Below are 20768 nucleotides of genomic sequence, written 5' to 3'. Positions count from 1 at the left end.
GTAATGCTCTATATCCAGGTTGCAATTGTAAATAGTTTATAGAGGGCTAATAAATGATTAATCAGATGTTTAATAAATGAGCAGTCAATTACTGTAGATTGTGGCTGAGTTCAGTGGGTCAATAAATTGCTTGGAGCTATGATTCTTCACCATCTGCGGTGTATTCCATCCATCTACTTCAAGCAGAATTCTCCTTTCATAACCCAGTTGAGATGACTGGTGGTAGTGAGAGAGAGGCTGTCATCAGCAGAAAATGCATATACACATGGAAGAGCTGGGTTCCTGCCCATGGCTGGAGTGCCTCTTCTAAATAGGGACAAGCAGGGGTGGGAGCTGTAACAGATACAGGGAAACCTGTATGGAAACTGTCAAGGCCATGCTGAGCTTAGATGGCAGCCGATCTGGAGCTCTATTCTGCAAACCATGTGCTTTCTCAAACATATATCACATGTTTTTCTTGTTACTGCAGCATGCTTTTAATGTCTATTAGTCTTTTGTAAAATATCTGTATTTTTCCTTTGATTAGGAAATGGCCAGCATCATTATTTATTTGCTCCAAAGAATATTCTCTGAATGCCAGGGGGATGTGAAAATGTTCACGTCTGAAACTGTTTTTTTCTAAAAGCTGCTTTTCTTTAGAAATGGGGGGAACTTCTCTCTGTAATTCTGTAGTTACGCTTTTAAAAGGAAAAGCAGATTAAAACAATTTGATTGCTTCATGGCCGAGTGACCTGTGACTAAGCAAATGTGCTGTAATAGCTCCTCAAAAATGAAGCAGCTCTTGCGATTCTTAGTTGAAAAATGTTGAAAGATGCCAAAGCTGGAACTATCTTTGTACATTCTCTCTTTCTCAAAATCATTTATCTGTTTCTTTCTTTCTTCATTTATTTATTTATTATTATTATTATTATTTACTGTAATCCTGTGTACACTTCTCTCACTGAGTGGTGCAGAATACACATCCCAGAAATGCTTTATGCTCCTTAATGTTCACAGCACCCTAAGTACCGCCCTGAGGTCTTGAATCAATATCTAATTTGGTTTAGGGGCAGGAGACAATTCCGAGCTGGATGGGCTAGGGCAATTCATGTTGAAAGGAGGACAGTGAAATGCAAGCAGTGCTCTTCATTTAAGTTAACAAAGTAAACAGGAACTTTTCTCTACCTGCTGAACGATGGGCCCCGTAGAAGCTTTCTCCTTTACACAAATAATAGGGAGAAATATAATAATAGGGAGAAATAGTGGAGAAATTATCTCCAGGATTGTAAAGCAGAGGAGTCACGCTAGCCTCAGAAGCCCTGCCAGGTGTGATGATCTACTGTGCCTTTGCAAATTTCCCAGTTTTATTTGAGAGAGCATCTGAGTCAGCAGGAAATAAAACATCCTCAGTTGGTTTGGTCATGTAATGAGAAGAGAGGCTACAGACAGTGTCACTTCACGTAAGCTTTTGTTTGTGCACCAATGGCAGTTCTGGGAGTTACAGTTTAAGTGTGACTGTACAGTACATTTTAAGCAGGAATCACCAAATTTTTGTGTAAAACTATATGAGGATTGGGAACTTACGTGGTAAATATGACTACAAACTGAGCTGATTTGTAGTAGTCAGTTGAAGACAAGCATGTAACAGGAGTTGTGAGGGCATTAAAATGTGACAAGTGCTTAAACGTGTTGTGGGGAATTTGAAGAAAACCTTGGCAGCATACATATTCTGGCAGCCAGTGATCCCTTTCTTTCTTGCTGGTGTGGGAGAACTTAAAGGCAGACAAAAGACAGTGTCAGTATTAGTTGGATGAGAAATTACACTTTTCTGGGCTTCTTTTGCTGCAGTTATGCAATTAAAATGTGGCAGTACTGCATTGGGAATTGCTGATCATTTTTAACTTTATCATCAGAGTGTGAAGAGCTGATCTTCAGGATTCTTGTGTGAAAGCACAAATATATCTCAATATTTCCCCTCCGAAACCTTTGTCTTTAGTCCCTCTTCTTAGCGTTCATTTGACTTCACCTGATAAGACAAAATGATGTGGTTTTACTGAGTCACTGGAGACTAGTTATTTATCCCTACTTGATGAGGAGACCCTGGGAGTTTGCTATCGTAAAGCATGGAGCAAGGGGGAGTGGGGTCAGGGAACCACCAGAGATGGGATTGGCTAGGATTAGAGGAGCTGATGCTGGACAGGATCCAGCAGTTCCCTCAGATTAGGGGAACTGATGCTGTGAGGAGGTACAAATAGTTCCCCCAGGACCCTGGAGTCCACTCCAGTTTCTCAAGCTGGAGAGTAGATTGAAAGCTAGGTTCTAAATTTAGTCTTGTCATTACTCTGTCCACGTTTTTCCAATTTTCCTCCTTCTCCAAATAATAATGCATTTATTTTCGTTTTCATAACACTTTGTTTTAATGGCAGTCTAGGGAATTCCACACTGTGTAATGGGTAGCAAAATCTCTCTTCCAGAAATGAAGCTGCTTATAGGGAAAGCCAGACTTTAAAAAGCAGAAAGCTCTTCACATTTCCCGTCGTTTGAAAAATAATCAAACATATTTAAATTTACAAAACAAAGCAAATGCCAAGTGTTAGCAGCAATCAGCCTAGTTAATTCCATCTCAAAATATGTTAGTGTAATGATGGACTGTGGCACAATCCTCATGATAATCAGCCACTGAAAGGAATATTTTTCATGTCTATCATTTCTCTAATCTAAAATGCAAGTATTATTTTACAGGTTTCAATACTAACATTTCACGTGAACTTCTTTCTTAGACTGCAACAAGTTTTAAAATGTACATTGAAAACTGGAATATTCAGACAGCTGCCTGGCTAAAACGGTAAGTGTAGTGGAAGAGTAATTTGCTTGGGTTTACACATCCTGAAAAAAACTGACAGTGAATCTCCATACGTCTATAGTCTTTTGTTCTTTCTTTGTTCCCTCTGCCTATAACAGTTAGTGGAATGTAGTGGTATTTGGTGCTATAAAAGAAAGCTGTGAGGTGACCTCATTGTGGCCTTTCAGAATCTAAACGGGAACTACAGGAAAGAAGGAGACAGAGTCTGGAGCAAGGTTTGTGGTGATGGAGCAAGGGCAATCATAGAAGGGCCTGGGTTGAAAAGGACCACAGTGATTTTAACCACAGTTCACCACAGTTCCAACCCCCTGCTGTGTGCAGGTCACCAACCAGCAGCCCAGGCTGCCCAGAGCCACATCCAGCCTGGCCTTGAATGCCTCCAGGGATGGGGCATCCACAGCCTCCTTGGGCAACCTGTTCCAGTGCCTCACCACCCTCTGGGTGAAAAATTTCCTCCTAATATCTAACCTAATCCTCCCCTTAGTTTAAAACCATTCCCCCTATCCTGTCACTATCCACCCATGTGAACAGTCATTCCCCCTCCTGTTTATACGCTCCTTTCAAATATTGGAAGGTCATAATGAGGTTTCCCCAAAGCTTTCTCTTCTCCAAGCTGAACAATCCCAGTTCCTTCAACCTTTCCTCACAGCAGAGCTGCTCCAGCCCTCTGCTCATCTCAGTGCCCTCCTCTGGACCCACTCCAAAAGCTCCACATCTTTCCTGTGCTGGGGGCCCCAGGCCTGGACGCAGCACTGCAGATGGGGCCTCACAAGAGCTGAGTAGAGGGGGACCATCACCTCCCTCTCCCTGCTGGCCATTCCTTCTTTAATGCAGCCCAGAACACAGTTGGCCTTCCGGGCTGCAAGCACACACTGCTGGCTCATGGCCAGCTTCTCGTCTACCAGGACCCCAAGTCCTTCTCTGCAGGGCTGCTCTCAAGGGGTTCTTCTCCCAGTTTGTGTAAATACCTGGGATTGCCGCTGCCCAAGTGCAGCACCTTGTACTTGGCCTTGTTGAACCTCATTAGGTTCTCAGAAGCTCAAGCAGGGTAGATTTAAAAATCTTTTACAGCAAGGGTGATGAAGCACTGGAACAGGTTATATGGTGTTGTGATTGATGCCCCATTCCTGGGCACTTTCAAGGCGAGGCTGGATAAGACCCTAGGCAACCTGCTCTAGCAGTGGTGTCCCTTTTCGTTGCAGGGGAGTTGGACCAGATGGCCTTCAGAGGTTCTTTCCAATTCTAAGGATTCTATGATTCTATAAAGTTTTATTCCTGCAAATGTAAAATGTCCACTCTTTATATATGAACAGCAAAGCCACAAATGAACAGTTCAGATCTTCCAAAGCAAAAAGTAAAAGCATTTTGCTGGCATCTTTTAGGCTGCTCTTTGCCTTCATTGTTCTTGCTATAGTAAATTATGTTTCCCATGCATGTTACTATCAGAATCAAGCTTCTTTGGGTCACTGGGATCCAGTTCAATTAGAGCTTGGAGAGAAGGCCAGATGTTCAGATTGTAGTCCAACTTGGAGTTATCACAAGACGCTTGCTACTGAGCCTCTGTTTAGGATATGGAGAAGTTGTTTCTTATTTTAAACCTTGTCTGTTGCTCATGTAAATACTAGCATAAGCCTAGATTCTGTAGCTAGATCTATCTCCTGTTGCTTATTACACTTTTTGGCATGGTTAAACCTCAGAGTACAGTCAGTTAATGTAGCGCCTGAAATGATGGCACTACATCGTAGTTGTGATACGTTGTGATTATCATTACTGTTTTTGTTGTTAAATGTTATTTTACTATCTGCTAAGTTAATTTTACTATCTACAGTTTTTCATAATTCAAATGATGTGGTAGGAAATGCATTATTTTGACTGTTTTCTTTGAAACACAACATTTCATTTAAAACTCAGGTAAATACACAGATTCTTGAACTGGTATCATTCACTTGCATCTTTGAAGTAAGCTTTCAGGCTGCTAAAGTTAGCAGGAATTCCCTGCTTTACAATAGCCAAAGGTACTCCCTGTTGTTCCTAACTTCTCTCAGATGACAATGCCTAAAAATACTTTTGTTTGCCAGGGAAGGGTGGGCTGATGATGTCTGTTTGTCCTTCTACATGTTCTTGATTCACCATCAGAGTTTTGTTGTTTGTAGAGAAGTGTGTAATTCCAGTATGGAGGTGTAACGGTGAATGAGAAATCTTGCCCGCTCTCTTCCATTTTAATTACTTGATTGGTATGAGTGCTGGAAGTATTTTTACAGGTGCTTTTTGGATACTCATTGCATAAAAGCTTGCTAGCTCTTTCTTGCTAACCTTCCAAATAAATGAAGAGAGAATGGCTCATGTCCTGGTCTGTAACTGAGACAAGATGAGACGTGTAAGAAAACAGTGAGATGTTAACAACTGAGAAGGATTTGAAGTGCAGTTTCCATTCTTCTGCTGGATTCAGCCACTTGTTTTGTTTTCTTCTTCACAGGGTTTGTTATGACAGAGCTCCTTGGTATCCTACGGCTTTAACATTTGTCCTGTCGGCCCTGTGGCATGGTATCTATCCTGGATATTATTTTACGTTTCTCACTGGAATCCTTATCACACTCGCAGCCAGAGCAGTATGTACCTTTTGTTGTTCTCTTCCAAGGCCCTCAGTAGATGCTCTCCAACTATCGACTGCAGGGACCACCCTGGCACATTCAAGCAGCTTATCCCTGCTGTGAGCTCTCTGTCATGCCTTTGCAGGGGTCGATGTTCAGTGCAACTTTGTTCTTTGTTAATGCTAATTACCAAGTATCCCAGCAGTTAGTCAGCACTAATTTTGTCTGTGCTGCGATGCTGCCCCTGGCTGTCAGAGAAAGCATTGCATGAGTGTACAGTTAGAAGTTTGGTAGTGCTACCGGCTAGGTGAATGCAGGCAAAGTATTTTGGCATTCAAGGTTAAGCTTGAGTCCATACTTCTGCTAGTTCATGTCCTGTGTGTGTGCTGACTTGCAATCAGCTCTGAGCACAGTCTTTCAGAAGACTCTGTGATGGGCTGAGCATTAGCCTAATTTGGACTGCTGTCATGTTGATGCAGTAAGCTGGGCTCTGTCTATGGACCTTATCTTGAGTAGAGTCACCAAAGGCCACACAGATTTTGTGAGCCACTGATAATGCATTTATCACTGATGACCCATCAGGCTGAACCAGCCTCTTGGGAGGGGCTGGGAAGCACCACTATTGACTTGGAGTTTGACTATGGATAGATAATCAGGTCAGTTTGAAGGCTGCATTAAACTAGCAGTCAGTATTAGCCCCTATGGCTAGAGCACCTTGCTGAGCATGCTATCTTAACATGTGCTTTGCCCCTCATTCATGGGGATCCATTCCAAAGCTAAACCAAAATCTGTGGAGAGCTGAGTGCACCTGCCAGTATAAACACACACTTGTTCATTTGAAGTGACTGTTTCACAGTTGACAAGCAGTACTAAAACAAAAATGGGAGAGAGGAAGATCAAATCATAACAACTTCCCTCCCCAAAGGTATTGTCCAGGATACATAACACGAGAGCCTTCTCTGGTGAGTATAACAGAAGAAAATGGGACACTTTTTTTTTTTTACCACAGATTGACTGCAGGATCTTAACATGCCAGTCAATGCAATTCTGCCTGCTTTTCTACTCTCAGTGCTTTCCATGCTAACGTTCACTGGAGAGTGCTTATTCACTGGAATGTGTTCTTATTGCAGTATGTTTTTGTCACTTTGCCTAAGAAATAATTTTTTGCTATTTTCTGTTTATTTCTCCTGGACTTTCAGATAAGAAACAACTTCAGACATTACTTCCTCTCATCAGTGCCTCTCAAGATGACTTATGACGTTGCCACCTGGGTTGTCACGCAGCTCGCAGTGTGCTATACTGTTGCACCCTTTGTGATGCTGGCTGTTGAGCCCACAATTAAGTTTTACAAGTAAGTTCTCCCTTCCTGACTACAGCACTCCAGCCCAGCATGGGCAGGATATCTGATAACGTAAGAAGTTATTTCTGCACTCTGACTTAAAAAGATATGAAGGGCAAGGCAGAGCTCTTCTTGCTTACTTCTCAGTCTTTCTGTGTTCTCACTTCATCTGATTTTTCACACACTCAGCTTCCTTTTTCAAAGCAATCAGATCTCAATCACCTTCAGCAGTGGCCAAGGCTGGAGAGGCTAAGAATAATGTGAGTTGGCAGTAGGAAGGGCTCGGTGAGATGACAACAGGTTTCCAGCTGCCAACTGTGTGGAACAGAAGAGCAGACTGATAAGGAGGGTGCAACACTTTTCCATGCACCATATTAATGTCTACATTTTCTTCTTTCAGGACATTTATAAATTCTCCATATGCATAAAGTTTGTTCCCTTTGTGCTACAAAAAGTCATTCCACGTAGTGAATGTTAATGTGAAATTACATTGCTAGCCTTAAAACAACAGAAACAAATATATGTAACTAATTTAGTACTACTATGCCAGTATCCAAAAAAAGGTACTGGATACCCAGGTTTTGAATGAAGGAAATTATTTTCCACCTTTGTTCCCAGCTGGATCGTCAGTTTAGTATTTTTTTGCCCCAGTGAATTTTAAAGTAATTAACACTTAAATGCAGAATCAAGGAAATTTTTGGCCATTGGACTAGGACATGAATTTTGGGGGCTTTGCATACCCAACAGTGGTAGTAGGCACCTTGTGAGGATAGTGATAACTACAGCAAAAAGCATGAGACCATACAAAGATGCATCTCCACTGTTAAGAGCTGGACCATACTGTTCCCAAAATGGTACCTCTCCAAGCAGCCACAGCCTTGTGTGGTTAATCTGAGTAGTTTTGGTTTCTGTTCAGTCTCGTGCATGTGAAGTTATTTGAAATAAAAATATTTGATATTTACTGAGATATCAAAGAAAGGTGTCTCTGAGTAGTTGCCTTCAAAAACAAGACCCTCCTATAGCTGCCAATGTCTTACCTTCCTCAGGTAAAAACTGAATGTTTTGGTTTATTTCAGATCTCAGCATTTGAAATAATTTTTTTTCTTTCCCATTCAGTCGATTATTTTATTTTTCACTTGTACAATCTGATGTTCATGAAGGATTTATTTTCAGAACATAGCCCTGCGTGCTCTAATAATGAAAGAGACAGAGTGAATCTAGGGTTGAATTATGCAGGCATTCTGAGCTCTCAGACTTTGGATTCTGGAGTTAGCTGACTGATTCCTTGCCTTATTAACATCTATGGCAACACTTTCATTGATGCATAGGCTGAGTGAGACTCAGGGTTTTATTTTGTTGCTTACTAGGTCATGGTCATGAATTCTGCACTCATCCAGTAGCACTAAATTCTACATGGGCTTAATGAGGTCACTCAGTTTATGTTACTACCAACAAACATGTAATATTCTCTTTCTGTTTTTATTCCCAGGTCTATGTACTTTCACATGCACATTCTGAGCATCTTGGTTTTGCTTTTATTACCAATCAGACCTCAAACCCACTCTGTAAGAAGGCCTCAAAATCAGACCAACCAGAACTCTGTTAAGAGCAAAGACAAATGATATCTCCAAAGGAAATTGCCAACACTGGGAAACAATCTGTCATAATGGAAACAAAGAAGAAGACGGGAGTGACGGGTGTTGAAGTACAAGTGGCATTTATCTAGGTTATCTTAAAGTCTTACTGGACAGGGCAGAAGAGAGCCTGAAAGACTGCTTTTCAAATGATTCCAGTTAACAGAGATTTACAGGCTATGTTTACAGGCTCACGGGGCATTCTGATTTTTTTATTAAGTATTTTTATGAAATGTTTTTATATATTTAAACTTTTTCACACAGGCATTTTTGCCCTTTTACAGAACTATACAAATTATTAATCAAGAATCGGGTGTTTAAAGGGACAGGAAGCAGCAATCACAGAGTTAAATCTGCTGCCCGATAGTCTGGTGCTGGGAATGGCCGACAGGAAGGCTTCTTATATACTGGTTGAGTGAAGAGATGGCATGAGCAAAAAACTGCAGAAAGGAGGAGCTCAGTGTGCTGGTGCTGCTTCTGCCTGCTTTCTGGCAGGGCAAACCCCAGCGTGAGGGATGAAGCTTGAGCTCAGTGGCAAGGGTATTTCACATTCTCCAAGTGGCACCTGCTAGCATGAGGGCATGACAAGTCCCTTGGGAATAGGTGTCTGGAAACACTGTCATCTGTCTAGACCAACGTCGAAAATCAAATCGAAAGACTAGCAAAAGAAGGGATACACACCCTGTACAGTTGGGCTTCTCTAATGATACAGCTGGTAATCATTGCTACATCAACATTACTTTGCAGTTTTACAGTGATGCAGCACTTTCATTTCAGTACAAAAATAACTGAGAAGCAATGCAAGTTTTGAGTTCCGGAGCTCACGGTCATGAGTTAAATCTAAAAAGGGTTTATAATGGATCAGACTGTTCTACTCAAAAACCTCCTCTCTTGTAGAGGGGTTACTTTCCAGCATGACTACACTAAAGCAAGATCTAAACAGTAATTTTCTTAGGAATCATAACTAATTCAGTACAAAACAAAGATTGTGATGGGTTATGAGTATCACAGGAGTCACAACCAGGTCCTTGTGCGATCTCAGAGAGTGACTGAGCCTTTCAGTGCTTGTGAAGTCCCTCTCTTACAGAGACATGAGGTTTCATTTATAAAGGTTTGTTGTGCTTTGGGATAACTTGCTGCAAAGAGCTTTTATTGTTTTTGTTTGTTTTTATCCTCTTACCCAGGAAAAACAGACTGACAGAACACATCAAAACAAGCATAAGCTAACAAAGAAAGAAGCAAACAAAACTTTTCCAGGAATATTTTTCTCAGGATTTTGTAGCAGCAATTCCCTTGTTAAAGTATTGGTACTTTTGGATCATGTAACCTGCATGATTGAGAGAAGAATCTGCTGTTTACTGCACTCTGATATTCATGCGAATGAAAATTTTACAGAGTTCTAATGCTTTGGGAGGAAACAAATCAATGAAACCAGAACAAGGTTAAAAAGTGTTTGATTTTCTTTTCTCTGGTGGGAAGATTTTGTCCTGTGATCACCTCATGATTTAGATATTTTATTCGCTAATTTATTTGGAAGGCGAGATGGCATTAAAAGATTGTTCTGAATAAACAAAGTGCTTTGTGTCACTGCCTGCCATTATCAACAGAAGTCAAATGTGGAAATGGGTGAATGAGTCTGCACCTTTTGAACTCTGCATGTCTGCTGGATCGAATGGGCAGATGTGTTTCAGGTCATGCTCCTGTTGAAACAGCGACAAGAAACTCCCCATGTATTTCTGTGGGAGCTGAACCTGCCCCTAACTTGGCTGGTCCTCATTTGTCCTTGTAGTACCTCTCTGATGGGTATTGTATGAGAGGCCAGGCCTTGTCAGTGGGGCACCTTCTGCAGTGTTTCATGGGAGTGGAAGTGTCTTAACTCTAATGCCATCCACTTCTGCTGTAGGTTTCAGCTTCTACAATGCTAGCGAGCAAACTCATATCCTTTCATCTCGTTGTATTGTCAGTCTGCAGTTCTGCCTGAAAACATTCTGGGCTTGAATAAACACCATTCATGGGAGTTTGTATTATTTTGTGAAATAAATTTGATTTTTTTTTTATTTTTATTTTTTTTCCCCAGGACATTGCATTGTAAGGAAACTAGCAAATTGAATTAGTCTCAAAACTGGGGGAAAAAAAATAATCTAAAATCTTTACTTTGCTACTGTAGACTGGGCAGCTTACCTGTCAGCCTTGCAAAGCTAGTGCTGGGCCTAAATAGCTGTAAAATATTCCTTTGAAAAAAGGCATTCACTTTGAAACTGCCTTTCTAAATCAACTGCGCTGAGTCTCCCTGTCTTTGTTATTTTCTCAGGGGGGAGAAACTCCTGCTTCATAGAAAGACTGCAAACAGTCACCACTAGCTGGGGGACTGCTAGCAGGAACTGACACAAAGAGCCAAAGCAGAAATGCAGGTTACAAGTGTTAGAAACTCGAGGTCCTGGCCTGGCACTGCTCATCTGCGCTATTGGAGGGTGTGCTTCAGGAGCTGAAATACACACAGAATCACACACACGGAATCACAGAACCATAGGGGCTGGAAAAGACCTCTGCAGATCATCCGGTCCAATACAAGACGTGTTATTAACACGATGCTCGTTTCTAATCACTCTCTGGGCTCCTGGTGCTGCAGAGACAAAAACAGTCCAGATGGTTCATGAGAGGGAAGTATGGAACCATCTGATGGAATTGAAAAGCATTGATTGTTTTAGTTTAACAATGTTTCTATTTTATACAAGAATATAAAAATTACACACAACCTCCACACTCTCTGGACCGAAGGCAAATTCCAGCTACTATTTTTCAGCGTATTTGGCAGCATTAAAACTGAACCACAAACTGAGGTCCATTTGGGAGAGAGGCTTGAATGAAGAGTGAAACTTCCTTTCAGCTTAGCTCTGGGTCTCATATTTGAAGAAGGAAAAACACAGCAATTTCCTTGGTGAGCTGGAAGCACAGACTGCTTTCCTTTACTATCCTGTGAGCTGTCCCCCTCCCTGACTACATTCCTGCATGTCCCCTTGGAGCATGCCAAGGAAAGGAGGCAGTGTAAATGTGGGCTATGAGGTAGGCAGATATTTTTTCTCCCTTTCTGGCTGCTCTGCATATGTAGCACATAGCTGGGATTTTTGCATTGCTTGAAATGAGGTAGGCGGGTAAGAAGGCCATAGATTTTTACTCTATTGGTAGGTGTTCTGTGAAGCTGCACTTACCTGTCTGATTGTATGTGTGAAAGGAGGAGGGAAGAAACCAACTGAAAACAAACAACAGCTCTTAAAAAAATGTGTTACAAGGAGTCCCTGGGTTTCTCGTATTGTGAACAGAAGAAGAGCACGATTCCCTGCATTCTTGCCTAAGACAAGGTATCATTCTCAGTTACAAACTGAAAAATGGAATGTGATTTGTTTGAGGGGCTGTTCTCTTTCTTGTGTCACTGAACTGAGGTACTTCAGTTCCTGGGGCCTAGCAACAAAGTGGGAAGCCTTGCCAAGTGTCTCAGCGTAAGAACAAATGAACGGTGCGTGCTTCAAAAATAGAATCTTGTGCACTTTCTCCTGCTCCCTTTCTTCTTAGACATGACAGCAATGATATGCATAAAATGTCTGGATTTTCTGCTAGGTGGAAACTGCAGCCTTCAGACTGCGTGCTGCTGTGGGATGGACTGGATGCATACTGCATGGTTATGCTGACAGCTGGTGCCCTCTGCGGGCGAATGGGCTGAGAAAGAAGGTGCACTGGTTGCAGGCTCCACAGATGTGCTCTGCTTAGGGCTGGTGGGAAACGAAAGGCCTAATTAAATGGGAAAAAAATAATACTACACAAAGGAGTGCTGCTTTATTGGTAGCAAATAGGTTTATATGCCTTGAAAGCTTGGGTTACGCCCTCTTTCACATGACTTACACAGTCTGTGGAAGGGAAGCACAGGATGGGAGTAAAACATTCCTGAGACTGCCCTCAAACCTCATTTACTGTCTGCTCACAGACCAACAGCCTAGAGGCTTTTCTGCTGCAGCGTGGTTCCTTCCCTGCATATCAGGACCCAGAGCAGTGCCTCTTGCCTGGGAGGAATGGCAGCAGCTTTAGGAGCACTTCTGGGTGCAGATAACGTGGTTATTTCCTAGTAAACTACTACTCTTAACCATGTACAAGTCTCCTTGGTTCCCTCCTGGTCCAGAAGACCATCCCTCTACCTGCCCTTACTTCAGAAACTGACCGCTATGAGTTTGTTTAAATGCAAGAAGTGGCTCATGGTCCCCACATCCTCGTTATGCAGTGCCAGGGCCCTCAGGGCTGTGCAATGAGAGACAAGCCTCCATGAAACAGCAGGCAGAAATAATAGCGCAGGTGGGACCAGAGGTTGTGACACAGGATGGGGAGCATCCCCCTCCTGCCCAGGGGATCTGCCCGGGGGACAGCATGCAGAACCATGTGGGGCTTGCCCAGCTGCCTTCTGGTTTTTTGGGGGAGTGGTTTTGGTTGCAGACAGCCGTGTGCTCCCAGCGGCCTGCTGTCAGCCTGCTTCCATTAGACTCTTGACTGATGGTCAGCTTAATGAGCCTACGTACAGAGGGTCATTCAACGCGGCAGTTATACCTATAAATTCATTTGTGGCAGGGCTCAAATAACCTTTTGCACACAGCTCTTCGTGAAATGACTATCTGATTAATTAACATTAATTTATCCACTGTATGGAGCCAGATGCAGCCAGTATGAAACCTTCCATTCTGATGTGTGGGCACTGTGTGAATTGGGAGGATTTGGGGACGGGAATGGCTCTGATGTTGTTTCAAGCCTCTCTCAGATTTTTTTTCCACTCTTTCTTCCTCTCTCTCTTTGGTCCCAGTTGATTAACATTCCAGGGCAGCGTCATATAACAGGGGGCAAAATTCAATTAATTGAAAATGAAATATTTATAACCTTACTCTATGTGTCTATCAGAGAAGGGTACTTAATAGATCTTCTCATTAGCATGGACTGGTGACTCACTTCTCTGCTTTCACAGTCATTTGGAATTAAAATCCAATTAATCTAATGTCCCTGTGAATATTATTAAACTATTTGAAAAACTGCATAGAAGAGATATGAGGCAGGGGGTGAGGGGCTAAGAGAAGAAGAGGGAATATGTCTTGAGCTCATGAAGATTCATTTCTTCCCTGCTGAACATGTGGTCTGGAAAGACAAATTTCCTGTTTTCTGGAAAGTGGGGAGCTAATTCCTAATACCAAAAGCCTGAGAATGGAGAAATAGCTCACTTCCTACTGTCACTGTGCTTTGTCATCTCTCAACACACAAAGAAATGTGCTTACCTCCTTCGGCCTTCCAGGTTGCTCTCAATCCTTGGCAACCAATGCTCCCCCAGCTCTCCCCTGACTCCATGGCCAGGACCTTACAAAAGGTATTTGGACACCAGACAACCCTGGGGCTCATTCCCAGCTATTCAGCAATATACAGCTGCCCCAGAGCTGCAGAGCTGGTCCCGTGGCCAAGGACCTCATTGTGCAGGAGCTGAGAGTGCCACTGGGCTCGTGGTGCAGACATAGCCTGGAGGACTATTTAATTGTTAAATATCTCCATCTCTTCAGTGGATGGGGCACTGACCCGATTCTCACTGAGGAGGGATCTGAACCATGAATTTCACAGGCAAACTTTGAGCAGGAGGGAAATTTCTAAATTGAATATGCTTCTAATGGGAATGACTTGAGGCCAAAATCCTTTAATGACTCTAAGGAATTCAGAGACACTGCTGCAAGAGAGCGTAAGTCAGGAGATAAATATTCTGAGCCGGAAGAATATTCTGGATATTCACACACAAAATGCTTCTCTTTTACTTAAAAAGAATAAACTGAAAGATCTACCTATAAAACTTTGTTTTGCTTTTTTTTTTTGTTTGCTCTGTGCTTTAGTTGCAAGTTGCCTTTTCCTTTATAAGCTGCTCCTTTCTTTTTTCTTTCTACAGGAAGCCTGGTCTGAGCCTCTTAGTTCACTCTGTGCCTTTTCAGGGATCATGAAGCAAAAGTTTGAAGCCATAATCCTCTTCGCTCTGTAAAACCACAGCACCTGGAATGTGGCAGCACCTCACAGCCAAACCCGCAATGCCCCGATGGTGTGCCCAAATCTGCTGCCACCACACGCTGCTGCTGTTTGGGATCAGTAGTGTTTGATGCCTGCTTTTTTTCCTCTCTGTCTGTATTTATTTATTGCCGCTGACTTGCCATGAAGGATTTAGGGAGGTGGCTGAAACTGAAGTGCAGGCTGAAAATTTTATTATCTAAGGCTCTAATTGAGTTTGCTTTTGACATTCAAAGGGATTGACTGATAGTAGCAAAATTCTCGACTCCAATCAAATTAAAGGAAGACATGAGTTTTGTTCTCTGTAAGTCTGCTGTCTATGCAACTGGATGTTGCCTTCCATATGTTCTTATTCCAAGCCCACTCCCATCCTGGCACAAGATAGATACGGTGGCCTCTCTTGGTGCTCTCCCTCTCCCCTGCTGTCTGTTGTTTGTGTTCTCTGACCAAGCCCCAGTGGTCAAGGACAAGCAGGCTTGACTGCCTCTTTCCCTGGCATCTCTGCAGGAGGAAAATAGTGAGAAAAGCAATGTAAAGTGTGCTTGTTCTGTGCTGAGAAGATTGTGCTCCCACTTTATTCTGCTACAAAATGACTGCTGCTGATGAAGGGCAATGGAAAATCAAGACCAGGGCCTTTTTTCAATCTCCTCCAGTTGCCTGCACACTTCAGGCACTGTATTAATCGTAATTTCTTCCACATTGCTGCTCTGTCTGCAAGCTTCCTTTGAGCCGTGCTTTTTGTTCTGTTCTTTCCTCCAGCAGGCTCCAGCCATTCTGGAAGTGGCTGCTGGAGCTCTTTCCCAGGGCGTGGGCATGCCAGCCAGCGCATCAATCCACTTTTGTTTCCATTATGCTGGCTTCCTGCAAAGCTTCAAATTAATTTTAATGCCTCCCTCAATTTCAAGGCCTATAAAAAGATCCCAGCTCTGCCTACCTTGGTGAGCTGGGACCTGTTCAGGAATCCGGAGGATGCTGGCATGGTGGTGCTGGGGGTATCCATTTCCTCTTCTAGCCTCCAGCCAATTCCTGGCACCATCTAGTGGGAAACATCCAGACCCTTCCTGGCAGCTGTAATGGAGGATAGAGTCTATGCACCCTGCCCTCGCTGTGTTGAGTCGGGGAGTCCCAGCAGGGCAGTCCCAAGGCCTGTGCCCACTGCTGGGTCTCAATTAGCTGGCTCTGCAATTACCCACTGCAGCCTGACATCTTACCCAATGGAAACGGTAACCCCTTTTCCACTTTGTGGTATTGACACCACTAATAAGCTCTCTGTGAAGCATCTTCCACAATCTTCTGTTTCTGGTGAAAGAAGAAGCAGTCTAGAAAGTGTTTGCTTTGCTGGCAGCAGGTTGGTTGCCAGGTCCGCGGTTCTAAGGAATGCTGTCCTGCTTCCTAATAGATGCCCCACAGCTGTCCCTGTGTTCATACTAGCAGAGGGCCTGCCAGAGGTATTACCAGAGCACTGAAAGTGGGGGAGAGACAGGAGGAGGGACTCTGTCTTTCCTCTGCTCCAAGGCACCTTCCTTTGTTCAGGCGTTTTCAATGAAAGGGGAGAAACTTTCAAAAACTTTCTATCCACAGCAATGAAGGAGGGCCAGATTCCCTGCTGAAGCCCCATGGTTTGGCACAGGCACTGCCTGCTGCACCAGGAGGCTTTCCCCAGCCCATTGCTGAAGGCACTCCTCTGCTGCTGCCCACCTGCACACCTTCTGCTCTGGAGCCTCCACTCAGGTGGGACTGGGGGGCTGTGACAGAGCCGACTTTTCTGTTGTTGTTTCTCTTCCCAGCATCAGGGCTGCAACTGAAAATACCTTTCCAGCCCCGCTATTATTACCCATAGGGACAGCACCTTTAGCACGTGCTATTCATTGCTATAATAGCTGCACCTGTGTACAAAACATGCTGCAACAGTGGCAGCTGTGGGCTGTAATTGCAAAACGTTATTTTCTGTATCTTCCTGAAATCTTTTTTTTCCCTCTTGTTTTGTCCATTTGTAAAGACTGCAGATCTCTTTCTTCCTGCAAGGCTCCATCCTCCTATTATACCTCGTTCTGAATGCCAGGTTCTTTGCAACTCACACGCTGGCTCACATGCATCCCACAACACCCAGGGATGGTGGGGTTGGGTAAAGGAGGTCAGTGAGGGGCTGAGATGTGCCTGGCATTGCTGCTGCCCCGAGCAGGGCTGGCATGGGTGCTCTGGTGGCTTTCATTCATTTATTCCTTGAATCTTCTGAACAGACCACCCAGAGAACCTGTGGATGTCCCATCCCTGGAGGCCAGGGGTGGATGATGTGGGCCTGGGCAGCCTGATCTGGTGAGTGGCAACCCTGCCCACAGGAGGGGTTTGGATGGGCTTTAAGATCCCTTGAACCCAAACCATTTTGTGATTCTATGAGTTGGGGGAACCCAGTTGGGGATACCCAGAACACGGTGGGCAACTCTTTAGAATACTGAAAGCACACAGAGTGCTTTACAAGGAAAAATAGTTCATTTGTTTTTCAGTCCTCTCGGCTAGAGCGCTGCATTCAGCTCCCTGGAAGGCAAGCAGCTAGGAAGTGTCTCAGGTTGTACCTTATAAATCAAGGACGTAGCAAGGAATGTGAAATGTATATTGATGCTGGCTGCTCTCCCGCCTCCTGCTGTAATGATTTCCTCTCTGCCGTCGACAGACACAAGGATCATGTAAATTACACACAAACACAGACAGGAGAACAGGTTTTCGCGGGGCTCTCGCTTTCCTGCTCCAGCACTCCATGGGGTGGCAGAGCGGGGCCTCCCCACGTCTGGAACAGCCTCTGTAGGACACCCCAAACTGCAGCGCTGGCTGCGGGGCTGAGCAGCGGGGCAGCGGCGGGGTAGGAAATGTCCAGGAACGTGCGGTCGCTCCGAAAAAGGCCGGGACAGAGCGGCTGGGACCGCGCAGATCCGCGGGGACGGGCGGGGAGGGGACGGCGCTGAGCTCGGCTCCGGCCCGGCCCGGTAGGTGGCACTGCTACCCCAGGAATTTGGGAGAGCGCCTCTTCTCTTAAAAAACCAAACCAAACCAAACAAAAAAACCAGCCCTAGAAAACAGCAATTGTTTTTGCAGATGCTGTTGGAAAAGCAAACAAAAATGAGGGCAGAGCTCCGGAGCCTTTTTTTTTTTTTTTTTTTTTTTTTTGACAGGTAAGTAGAAATTTTTTATTTTTATTTTATTTTATTTTGCCTCGCATCTAAAATGAATTTCCTTTTGGTGCCTAAAGGTAAAAATTAACAGAGCTGCGGCTCTCTGGCGGGTTATATGTAAAAGGGCACGGATGTGTTTCCAGCATCACCAGCAATAACACTGTGCTGTCATCAGTGCATGTTACAGAGGGTGGGGAGGGGGTGCTGATGGCTGAAGCACTGCAGCTTGCGCACAGGATTTGGTTCTCACTGTTTCAAGGCCAAGGCATTGGTTTCTCCTCCAGCCCCGAAAACAGGTGATGTGGCTTTTTGTAAAACCTCACATTGTGGTTTTTTTGGTTTTTTTTTTTCCCCTTCCTTTTACATCACTGTTTGTTATCTTCTGTTTCCATAGGATGATGGCCTCCTCATGGCCAGTCCTTTATTAGTGCCCCAAAGGTTATAGAAGAAGGACTATGGAGGAGGCACTTGAATGAGCCACACAAAAAAAAAAAAGCCACACAGGAAGAACTGTCCAGATAAGGACAATCTGAGCGCTGCATACAAACCCTGCCTGAATGCTACCACTACCCGGGAGTCACTGTTCTGCAGCTGGAAAATGCGAGCGTATTGAAGTTGCTTTTCAGGCGTAGTTTCTACAGAAATTTCTTGAATTCAAGCTGACTTCTGAGCTGCACGCGTACGTGAAGGCTGTGCAGGTGAGGTACTGATGACACAGGGTAGTGACACGGTCTGATGAGCGCTCCGTAACACTGCGTGTCTGTGATACCTGCATTTTGTGAGCAGCACTCACGGCCCACTCTGGAAATTCTCTTGAATTTCCGCAGGGCAAGCAGCCTCCCCTCCCCGTGCAGTGTGTACCAGGCTGGGGCTGGGATGTGAGGCACAGCAGTGACATTCCCACCTCATCCCGCTCCTCCCTGCTCCCCTCGGTCTGCCTGCCTTGTCTGCTTTGAAATCAGAGCTTTTTAAACCACTGGGACAATGCTGAGAAGCCTTTGTGGTGAGGAGCGGCTTCGTTTGGAATTCAAAAAACTTGTATGCCAAGTCTTTCAACTCTCTCCTATCTCTGCTCACCTTTTTCTTTATGCTGGGTTAGGTGGGAGCTAGAGCAGAGAACTCAGATTCCCTTCAACTTTTTGTAAAAAAGAAACAGATTTAATTGCTAGTTATGAGACAGAGCAAAGCATTGGGTACAAGCTTGTTCTGTGGTGCCCGTTTTGCTCAGCAGCTTTTGTGCACAGAGAGCTGGGGATTGCTGTCAGGGAGCACAAGCCGGCAGCCACAACAACAGTTTGCTAAGTCAGAAGGATTTTGCTGGGTGACAGCACACTGGGACACTGTTTCCTTTGTCTGTTGCATGCCTCCGGATTTTTCTGCTGAGCCTGGGCTGAAGCCAGAGCGATATGCCCACCTCATACTGCAGGAAATCATTGCACTGACCTGTCCCCAATGCACCAGGGTGGGGACATGCCCACACCACCTGCTGCACACCCCTGCTTGTTTACGCCTTCTCCTCCAGTGAAAGAGTTTTGTTGGATGGGGAAAGAAGTGACAAGATTTGCTTGGTTTATGTGCACTGCTCCGAAGTCCCAACTGTGGTGATGAAACATTGTAGGGGCAACGTTTAGCATCCCCATCTGTAGGAAGATGAGGAATGAGAACTGCCCTCTGTCCTTGCCCTCAGGGAGGGATACTCTCCAAAGTGCTGTGCTCTGGCATCTCCCACGGAGATCCGGCCACAGCAATTTCAGAGAGGAAATCTTAAAAAGATGGATGAAACATACAGAGATCGATCACGACGTGGGAGTTTTTACCTCCACGTTGTTGGCTAAAGCCAGCGGAGGGCTGCTTACACAGCCGTTACCATCTGCTGGTTGTGAAGCAATTTGGTGGTTTCCAGTTCTGTTTCTATGGGCCGAGTTTCCATATAACAAGAAAACACCAGTGAAACAGGCACTCTCGTTAATCGTTAGAGAGGCCAGGGACTGAACAGATGATGGAAACTGAATTTCTTTCTCATCTTGCTCTTGTCAGCACAACATGAAGAATAGAGCAGGCCTCCAATAGGGAAAACACTTTCATCAAATTTTGTACTTTCAAAGTTGTTTTCATTGTGCACAGAGCAGAATGGACTTCTTTATTTCTTGTGAAATAGGCCACAGCATACTTCAGTGCAATTTGTTAGCACAATTATTCTCGAGATGTTCAGTACACTGAAGCTCATTTTTTTTTAGAGAGCAAAACCACTCATTAGTAACTTCAGTGCTAATTTTACTATGAAGTATGATTTTTTTTTTTTTTTGAGGGAAGGAAAATCTTGAAAAGCATATATTTTTTTCAACCAAAATATATGTAATGCAAAAAAACCTCTATTAGTCTCTTTCTCCTGACTGAAAAATGTATCCCAGGCATTCTGTATAATGACTCAATGCCAAGTTTGGATCTTCTGCTGCAAGATATGGTTTAGTAGCTTGTGGTAGCAATGGTAGTGAGAGGATGGTTGTATGAGCTGATCTTGTAGGTCCTTTCCAACCTTGTGATTCTATGATTCTATGATTCTAAACTCTGGTCATTTTTTGTTGTTGTTGTTTGGTTGTTTGTCTGTTTTTTTTCTTTGTTTTGTTCTGTTTTAATGTAATAATTAATAGCGACACTGGAAATCAAATCTGCTGCTGACACTCATTTGAACATCCTGCAGTTGGCTGTCTTTGAACATATTCCAAGATTTTGAAGTGCTTGCACCTTTTTTTATTATTATTTGTGTGTGTGTGTGTTGCATCAACACCAGCAGCCTTGAGCCAAGATGAAGGTCCTGTTGTGAGTTGTGTTGCACAAGCACTCTGCAATAGCCAGCTTCTGCTTTGAAGAGCTTCTAATCTCCATAACGAAGGCAAATAACATGTGGGAGTGGAAGCAGGTAAATGGAGACAGAGAAGTTTGTCCAAGGTCAAGGCTGGGATGAAATTAATGTTTCCAGCATCCCTGTCCAGGACCTGGCTCATAGATAGCTCAGATTTTCCTGCTCTGACCCCTCATGGTGTCCCTGTTCTGCACTTTGTGTGGACCCTTCCTCCATCCCTCTAAGCACTGCGTTACCTTTTGGAGAGCTCTGCCATCATACCTGAG

The 20768-nt window shown here is 44.0% G+C and overlaps 1 protein-coding gene across 2 annotated transcripts in view; it reads left to right on the top strand.

The window, feature by feature from the left end:
* Window positions 1-9980, top strand: part of MBOAT1 (membrane bound O-acyltransferase domain containing 1) — a 58733-nt gene extending 48753 nt beyond the window's left edge. For both annotated transcript variants that reach the window (XM_052697957.1, XM_052697958.1), the window contains 4 exons: window positions 2760-2824; window positions 5319-5451; window positions 6633-6784; window positions 8262-9980. In XM_052697957.1, coding sequence (XP_052553917.1) covers window positions 2760-2824; window positions 5319-5451; window positions 6633-6784; window positions 8262-8394 — 483 coding nt within the window. In that variant the 3' untranslated portion in view covers window positions 8395-9980. The remainder of the gene's footprint in view (window positions 1-2759; window positions 2825-5318; window positions 5452-6632; window positions 6785-8261) is intronic.
* Window positions 9981-20768: the final 10788 nt, after the last annotated feature.

Source organism: Tympanuchus pallidicinctus, unplaced genomic scaffold (assembly GCF_026119805.1).
Source record: "Tympanuchus pallidicinctus isolate F22 unplaced genomic scaffold, pur_lepc_1.0 scaffold31, whole genome shotgun sequence".
Taxonomy (NCBI): Eukaryota; Metazoa; Chordata; class Aves; order Galliformes; family Phasianidae; genus Tympanuchus; species Tympanuchus pallidicinctus.
This window is presented reverse-complemented; position numbering and strand designations above follow the sequence as displayed.